At 41.8% G+C, this 9,317-nt stretch overlaps 1 protein-coding gene across 2 annotated transcripts in view; it reads right to left on the reverse strand.

Moving 5' to 3' along the window:
• Window positions 1-6: 6 nt before the first annotated feature.
• Window positions 7-9,317, reverse strand: part of caln1 (calneuron 1) — a 61,761-nt gene continuing 52,450 nt past the window's right edge. For both annotated transcript variants that reach the window (XM_023416017.2, XM_023416016.2), the window contains exons 5-6: window positions 8,332-8,488; window positions 7-2,487 (exon numbers count right to left, since the gene is read on the reverse strand). In XM_023416017.2, coding sequence (XP_023271785.1) covers window positions 2,360-2,487; window positions 8,332-8,488 — 285 coding nt within the window. In that variant the 3' untranslated portion in view covers window positions 7-2,359. The remainder of the gene's footprint in view (window positions 2,488-8,331; window positions 8,489-9,317) is intronic.

The following is a 9,317-nucleotide window of genomic DNA, read 5'->3' on the forward strand; positions in this document are numbered from 1 at the left end:
ACCTCTGAACCCGAGTGAGCAGAGAGCACCAAGAGTCATGCACATACAGAGATACTGTACACCTTCGACAGACACTTGAGACACTTCAGACATGGGTTACGGTATTTACAGAAGACACTGACTTGATAGCATGCATTTGATAATATGGGTGTTTCTGGGTTAACATGTTGAGATGAGAGTCAGTGCAGGAGTTCAGAGCTGACCTCAGCGGGAGCACAGCGTGTCTTTAAGTTTATTCAGTGCTGTGAGAAAGTCTGCACACCCAACAAAATGATTTCAAATGAAATGATCTGATCTAATTATCTGTGGTCTGTTCAGTCATTTCTGAGCTTCAAAATAAAGATAAATGAAATATAGTGAGTGTTAAAGTAATTGGGTAAATCTGTGAGAGGAACATATTTGGTAAAACTTTCACATCCCATGTTGCTCAGATCTCATCTTCAGGTTGTAGCTTCAGTTTAACTGAAAGTATTTCTGTCTTTAAATGAACTTTGCTATCCCAGCTCTAATGACCTGGAGCCTTGCATCTACTCTACATTCACTTCTATAGACAAGACAATGAAAACAAGCAAATATTCACAACTCTGGTTTTTTTTTTTGTTTTGTAATTTTTGCTTAAAAAGTGACTAAAATTATTAAAAAATGATCAACTTTGTTTGAATTTCAGCTCTACAGTCAACAACAGATGATAAGTGTTTATGTGTACATGTGATAAGGTGCCTTAGTTTTGCACAGCCTTTTATTCTATTTCTTTATTTGAAATTAGCCAGAACAAATGAATAAAACCTAATATCAAAATACAAATAGTGCACACATCACAAACAAACAAAAAAAAGTAATTATCTGATGTCAAACTGTTTTTGAGCACAGGGACCTGAAGGGGATCAAAGCTTTTCACAACACCAAGGTCAGAAGTCTTTAACTCGATTCATGTTGATTTGACGGACAAAAAAAAAAAAAAAAAAAAATCCACCCTGAAACTCTTCTTCACTGTTTAGAAATCCTCCATCTGTGCTGATAAACCCTCCATTCCCAAGTCAGCCTGGCTGTTTGGTCAGACTCAGATATGGCATCACATCATTTTCCAACATGTCTGAATTTGAGAGCAGATGTTCAAAATGTACAACGAGCATCTAAAGCATTAATGACATGTTAGGTTTCGGTGTCAGTCGCTCAGGATTAAAGAGCAAAGGCTTCATTTAGAGCAAAAGGTGCAATTCAGGTTTTGTCAACCAGAAAACCTCTTGCTATTTCTCTCATGCATCTGTCACTGCGCTTTCCACCTACACATGAACACACAGCTGAGTGCGATGGGTTCACACCTGTTCTCTGGAGGTTGTCCAAAGTCATTTTTGGGAAATATAGGAAATCAACAGAGGTAAAAGTAGACGAGACAGACTGAGAGAAAGTAGGTAGACCAAAAAAGTTGAATCAAATCACCTCACAAAATAACTCCTGGAGAGCACTGAGCAACGCAGATAGATGATATAACAGTGAGAGAGCACTGGAGGGTGGATTTTTTTTTAATTAAAAGACACAGTCACCTCTTCTTTGCACTTTGAACAGTGTTCACCCAACAGTATCCAAGAGAGAGATGATCCAAAACTCAACTTTCAGAGCAGCTGTATTCATTCATGAACATCACAAGTCCTGGAGTTAGCTTTTAACACGTTCCTCTCTTGACTGCTTGCTTTGTGGCGCTGTTGAACTGATGCCAGCGCCTCATACCAGCCCCCAGATGCAGAAGTTGAAAATAGAAAGTTGGAGAGCTGAAGTATCGTAGCACCACAAGAGCTCCAGGAGCTGTGGCCTGACGCTTGCAGATCCTTCTGCTTGAGTGGCGGCGAGCTCTGCCATCATTCTTCCAGGAACTATAATAAGGGGGCAACTGTTCCCCCCCTCCTCGCATCCCCTGTCAGGGCCCAGACTGCAGCCCTGGTGGCTCATCAGACTCCTGGTGGGTGGCAGATCTGCAGACACACACACTCACATCTCGCTGGGAAAGGAAGCAGCTCTGAACTTCTGCACTCAATGTTTTTTTCTTTTTCTTTTTACATTATTTTTTATTGCATCAGGGAAACAGAGACGACGGAGTATAATGTGTAATGTCAGCCCTTGAGTGTCCCTGTCAGAGTAAAGTGGGAGGAGTCCTGCATGACTCCTCATGCTGGCTTCATGGTTTCATTGGACGTCGGGCGGAGAGGCGCCGTTCGCTCGAAAAAAAAAAACTAAGAGTAATTTTAAAAATGGATCTCGTTCACGATTATTTGTCGTTCTTTTCCAATCAGCAGGGACATGACCTCACCCACTGGCATGCACATGCAGGCTGGCTTGTCCCCCCCGCTCACAGTGAGCACGGCTACTCCATGCCGTTCCTCAGCATCTGATTGGCTGCGATGAGCATGACGCTGATGATGAATGCCATGGCGAAGGCGCAGATGAGGCTCTTCCTCACACACGTCTGACGGTTCTTCTTTGAGGGGTGAACTGGAAGGGAAATGAGGAGATAAACAGAGAGATGAAGAACATGGATAAGAAAAAGTTCCTCAAGTGCCTTTTTAAAAGATGCTACAACTTCTGTTCCTGACATCTCTTTGAATTGATCATTTTCCGCACCCAGAGAAACAACATAATGAAGACAAACAGAGGAGACTCTGAACACATTTGGAGTGAGTTATTTGTATTGCGAAGTGTTTACTGCTTCAGTTCGTTGGTTAACTTCTCTCCCCTCGGTGGGAGAAATCTGCCTTTCAACCTCAATGACACAAACTGCTTTAAGATGCCTTTGCCAGGAGAAAAGATTTCACTTAAACCAAGTGCAGAAAATGACCCCAAAAAGTCAAGAGTGTGCGGGTTACTACAAGACGGGTTTTGACATCTGATGCCTGGAAAGACTAGCAATAAATAAACTGAAGACACACCTACAGGAGGTTTGGACCAAAGCTAATTTTAATCTCTTTATATATATATATATATATATATATATATATATATACAGTATATATTTAAGATATAGTCTATTAATGGCAGAGAAATAGAATTCAGCAGAGTGAGTCTATGCTCCTTTTCTGCCCAAATTTATAAACCTGATGAAAAAACAAGTTGCAAAACCTCTGACCAGTAAACAAACCACTCAAATTTATTTGTAAGTTTCTTTTATTCACAATCCTGGTCCACTTCAACCTCACATAAATATCCTGTACAGTGAAAACTCTCCACTGTGTCCCAGACCAAAGGAAATAACTGGAGGTGAGATCTCACATCAGTGTTGCTGGGCAGATTTAACAGCTCTGCTATGGATCCCAGCTGAATGAGCAGCGGGATGCTGGGAAGTGACCAGCAGAGAGGGACAGTCACAATTCACAGGAGCAGACTGACTGCACAGCAACAGCCAGGAATCTGAATACAACACCCAGCTAGTCTGGCAGCTTTACAGCGCACTAGAGGATGGGAATGTATGAACTATGAAATAACACACATGAGCATGGACACTTTAAATTCAGATATTGTAACTTTCTGTGTTAAACGCTCCCTTTAAAAAGGGGCACTGCACTAATTTTACACTTTAAGTTCAACATCTGAAAACAGCTGTATCACATCTGCATATCTAAATGGAATGGTAAATGGACTATACTTATAAAGCTCAATCCCGAAGTGCTTCCATCACACACACACCAGTGATACATCAGGGCCAATTTGAGGTTCAGTATCTTGCCCAAGGACATTTCGACATGCAGACTGGAGGAGTTGTTGATCGAACCACCGACCATCTGATTAGTGGACAATCCGCTGTGAAGATGTGGCAGCGAGCAGGTAGGATCTGATGAAAGATGTTATCAAGGTGCATTATGGGAAAATGTAGTATCAAGCATGTTCGGCGCTTGAGCCATACTACAACTACTTTCAGTTACGTGAAAAACGATCATCAGATGGTGGCAAACAACATCAGTGCATAATGATATACACTCATTCAGTTTATTAGGCACGTCTATCTGAAACTAATGCAGCGTAATACAACAGCCCTGCAATAAATGCTTCCTTCAGGAGAGTGTATAATGTTCAGCTTTTGTTGAAACTGATTCAGAGGTGTGGTGTCAAACCTTATGGTCATTTTGGAGGAAGCGGTTTGTGGTGCTGTTGAACTGCTTGTACTGAGAGGTGCTTAATGTGGACCTGGACCAACTGTCAAACCTTGTAGGATTTGGTTTCTCTGAGTGTTTTACCTGAAATCTGTTATATTTTTATTGGATCACTCAGACAACAGTCAGCCAATCAGAAGAGAGGCTCAGAGCCTCCTCTCTTCTGACTGAGCTGTTGTTACTAGAGCTCCAGAGATGTAAAACTACATCGAAATGGTTTGTGGGTCTTAAAACCACAAATATATCTTCTTATGGATCAATAATAAAACACAGGAGAAGTGTAAAATGTGGGACCTTTAATGAGGGTAGACTAAATCATTGTCATTGTGTAAAAGTGCTCGTCCATTATACCCCATTTAAAGACAGAAGATTTGGGAGTGCAAATGAATGATAGCATGTTAAGCATAAGGGCATTATATACAAATCCAAGCTGACGCACACATTCACAGAACAGCAGTCCAGCCTCCCTCAACGAGACAATTTTCTGCTTCAATCAACCTCCGGCGCCGACCGGTAACTCAGCAGCAGGCTGCGAGAAGCTGAGATGATTTTACCGGGCCACGGTAATTAGGGGAGCTGGGCCAATGACCCACAGCCACACAGCTCTCCACTCGCTCTATTTTTAACTCTTAATTCAAGAAGCACTGAAGTCATCAAAAAATGCTGCTCCAAAGAAAATGCAATGTGGAAAGTAGGGCAGAAATTGCTACATCTTTTTTTGGCAGAGGTGTTGTGAGTTGGCAATCTCCATTTGAAAAATACTATTCCAGACTCTCATATAATATAAAACATGACATGACATGATTTTGGATCATGCACGGACGAACTTTCGGCCAATTACCAAGGTTATGTAACTGAGCTTTTATCTTGGTTGGACAATATGTTTTTATTTTTTTTACACACTGCTCACACACACATTCACACCATGAAGCTGCCGAGTAGAATCACGGTCTCATCTGTTGATCGTTTGAACCGGAGTAAAGGAAATTAAGGAGCAGGGAGAAACTCACTCTCTGCTCAGTTTTATCCTGCAAGTGTGGAAACTGAACCAGTGACTCTTTAGCGAGAACCTGTTTCTTCCAAAATCACAAAATGCTCCACCTACTCCACACCATTTAACCACCATGTATTGAGGGTGAGATTATTTCACATATTTTTCAGTATAAATCACTATTATTGTGTCATTTCCTTGAATCTAGTGCAGCAAAGTGCCTTATTCTCTTTACAGACACAGACACTCATCTCTAGAAGAATTTGAGGCAATTGCAGGATTGTTTTTGCAGGTCTACTGAAATTCCAAAGTATCTATAGTTGTATAAGTAATGGTGAGTCGAACGGGGTGTCGATGGAAAGACCATGTGTTCAGCTGATGGCTGGACTGCAGGGACGGGAGGAGAGGTCTTGTGGTCCAGACATTAGTTCTCAGTCCAGTTGCCTGAACCTGCTGTCAGCCTCATAAAACACCTCCTCAGCTGCCTAAAGTAACTTCACCACTGCCAAATATCCACGAAGGGTTTTCTTCAGTTGGACCGCTGTGCTCATAAAGGTAATGAAGTGTACGTCAGTCTCCAGGCTGTGACTTGCTACGTTCACATGTGCTCCAAATGCATTTCATCGCTCTGTGGATTTTCAGCGGCGATGCTTATGCTAACAATCATGCTGCACGTAATTGTTTATTTTATAATAATCGTTTGATTTTCTGTTGACGTCTCGGCCCACATTTAATTCCCCACTGGAAATTTGGAAGGTGACACAGTGATTTTGTATTTTGTAAGTTTGATTTATTTTTTTTAAAGGGGCAATCATATATTTGTCCAGCTGTTAGCAGGCATTGCTTCTCTCTGTGTTTGTTCAGTGGGAACAAGGAAGATCTGAAAAACATGCATCACCATACATTTTTAATCGTACTGGTTTCAGCAATGGTGAGTGTCTTGCCACAAAAGTAATGTGTATTGAGACAGCTAACAGGTATCCAAACTAAAATGTATGGCCTGTATGGTCACCTGTAGTGACATTCAAGGAACAAAGTAGATTTCCACGCTTGCACCTGGCTGCCAGTCACACCCCGAACAGCTGTTCCTCAGCGCATTATGCTATTGGTGCAATTTGTTCAGCGATGAATCAGTGCCTGGTGAGCTTCGGTGGATCAGTGGTTACATTCTTTATTCTGTTGTTTCTCAGCTCCACACATATTGATTACAGAGCGAGGTGAAGCCAGAGGGAAATCAAGTGCCTCTTATGCTACCTCATATATCAGAAAGCTGAGGCAGTAAGTACCAGAGGAGCATGATGAGTGGTGCTCAGTATGAATCGCACTGTGACACGGTGTATTGATCTGTCCATGACTGAGCACATTTTGGTGTCCCTCTGTGGCAGGTGGTACTCATGGACCTTGGGGCAAACAGATGTGATTGCTGTCTAAGATCTTGCGGTGGTCAGTCTTCATCATAGACTCCTTCGGAATATCATGTTGTCATCACTCCACGCCAGTTTAAAGACCCGGATAAAGTGTGGGAGCAATCCGTGTCCATCCTCACTGACACCGGTGTCGGCCCAGTAGATTCCCCTGTAGGAACAGGCCGTATTCACAGGCAGCTGGTGTCTGGTCAAGAGGGACATGAAGGGCTGTGGAATTTCACTCATACAGTATTATTCATGTTGCAAACACTGCATAACAAAGCGGGCTGGGACCCTGCTTGATGCTGCCTTCAGGACATGTAGGAACTACTAATATTATGACTCGGCATTTCCTACAATCAAATTCACCAGAATGGTGTCGGTGTCAGCTCGCCACAAGAGGCCCGGCAGTGGGCCAAAGGTTAAAGATGAATGCTTTCAATTTTAAGTTTCAAATTTTAACTTTGCATTTACAATTTAGTTTTTTGTTTGTTTGTTTGTTTGTTTTTGTTGTTTTGTGTTTTTATCAGGTATTCTTCAGTACGTAAGTGTAGGAATGTGTATATGTATGTATGTGTGTATATGTACATATGAGTGTGTATGTATGTGTGTCTGTGTATGCAAATATGTATACTGTATGTATATATGTATTGTATGTAAGTTTCAAATTTTAACTTTTCATTTACGATTTACTTTTTGTATTTGTTGTTTTCTTTTTTCACTAAGGTACATACATATGTGTGTGTGTGTGTGTGTGTGTGTGTGTGTGTGTGTTTGTACAAATTTGTATTTATTTATTTTTGTATAGAAACATATTTATGCGTGTATATATTTTTTTATGTGTCTCGTTTTGTTTGCCCGGGTGCACGGGGGTGGAGGGAAGGGATGGGGAACATGAAGATACTCAGTGTACTGTTTGTAGGCTGTAAGATGTGGAAGAAAAAAAAAAAGAAATGAACAAAAGCTTTTCTCCACCCATTAATCTCCATAATAACCTGTAAATCTGTTTTGTCTTTGCAAAGACAGCAAAGCTTTCCGGTCAAGGTTCACCGGCAGACAGAAAGAACAGCGGGATGTGCATAGACTTGTTCAGAGGGTAATAATGTTTATGTGAACACATCTTTTTGGCTGGTGTTTAGCAGCAACAAGCATCTGCTCAAAATGAGCTTGTTAACACAGTGACCTGCACATATGTTGGTAATATATGGTAACACATGGACTGCATACTGAGCACTGTGACACTAGGCTGTCTCTAAGCCTCGTTTTCCGTTCAAATCTAAATGTTTCATGTAAATTCAGTTGCTTTTTAGTCTGGTTATCTGATCGAAATGTTCTGTCTGTCGAGACCAAAAGCAGAAAAAACTCAAAGGGCTGACTCACTGAATCTGAAGCCAAACCAGGCGTACAGTGTGAAAACAAAAATACTTTCAAATAGAATTTGTTTGAAAGAAACAACAGTTTCCTGTTTTAATGTTGAGAGAGTAAAAAAGACCCAGAATACCCTCTGCTGCTCTGGTATCCATAAATCTTGGATGGCTAGTTTTGCAGAGCGAGGTCATGTATATTTCATCTGCTTCACTTCAGAACAGGTGACCAGCTGACGATCGTCCCCACAAACGCTCGGTATCAATAAATCAGCAGGTGTACAGCGAATTCTTCCTGACAGCATGGATTATTTTCCTTCTCACTACACACACACACACACACACCACCGTATGTATGTCTACAACACACACACACACACACACTTGCATAAGTGCCCGTGTATGAAGTTAGCTCAGCCACTTTCGCTCACCTCCCTCAAACTCTGTCTGACAGTTCCCAGAGTTTTCCTTCAGGCTCTCTTCCTCGTTGATGATGATGTTCTCGATGTCCTTCATGGTGAGGTGGTCGCGGAAGGCGTAGAACAGGATGTGTTTCAGCTCCTCCAGGGTGATCCTCTGCATGTCGAACTGCAGGAGGAAAGTGAGGAGATAAGATGAGATGAGGAGATTTAAAAAAATAAAAATAAAAAAAGAGGCAGTTTTCCTTTCACATAAATAAACTGTGTGTACAGCTGCAGTACGCCCAGCAGGACAGGGTATGGACCAAACAAGTACTAATTCAAGACAACAGGCCACAACTCTCCCACAGTTTCAGGATCAGTGTGCCGGCTTAAATAAAACAATGCAAATAAAAACCCCATCACACTCCATGGCGCTCATTGAGATTTTAGCTGCACTCAGCTCACAATAAATGATGCACAGAAAAAAGCCCAAACGTATAAATCATCATGCATGTTCTAGTAATTTTTTACCATGACACCCCGGTGCCTCTCGCAGACGTCACTGTAATGCATTCACTTTAATCAGAGCGTAGCACGAAGTTGGTGCTTTGATTAAATTGAATGTGCTGGAGTTATGGCCTGAAAGTGATTGATTTGCACAATTCAGTCCAAAAAAAGGCACACGCACGCACACACACACACACACACACACACACACACACACACACACCTCAACTTCTAAAGAGGTTTGAAGGTCTCACTGAGGGCAAAGACCAAGTGCAAAGTTTTTGTTTGGAAAGTTGGGCGGAGCTTGATTGGTTTATCATGCGTCCCGCTCGAACACGGTACTTGACACAAAAGGTGATATCATTTTCTCTGTATTAAGATGCTAAAAGCATGAGAGCAGCTGACCCTAAAACTCACATTTCAATCACTGTAATGGCCTGACACGAGTTTTAAGGGCAGTCTGGAGCATGATGCCACAGCCAAGCAATCCTGTTACAAAAATGTGTTGT

The sequence above is a fragment of the Seriola lalandi genome, unplaced genomic scaffold, assembly GCF_002814215.2.
Source record: "Seriola lalandi dorsalis isolate HSWRI2012SDOR001 ecotype SW California unplaced genomic scaffold, Sedor1 jcf7180002054560, whole genome shotgun sequence".
Taxonomy (NCBI): domain Eukaryota; kingdom Metazoa; phylum Chordata; class Actinopteri; order Carangiformes; family Carangidae; genus Seriola; species Seriola lalandi.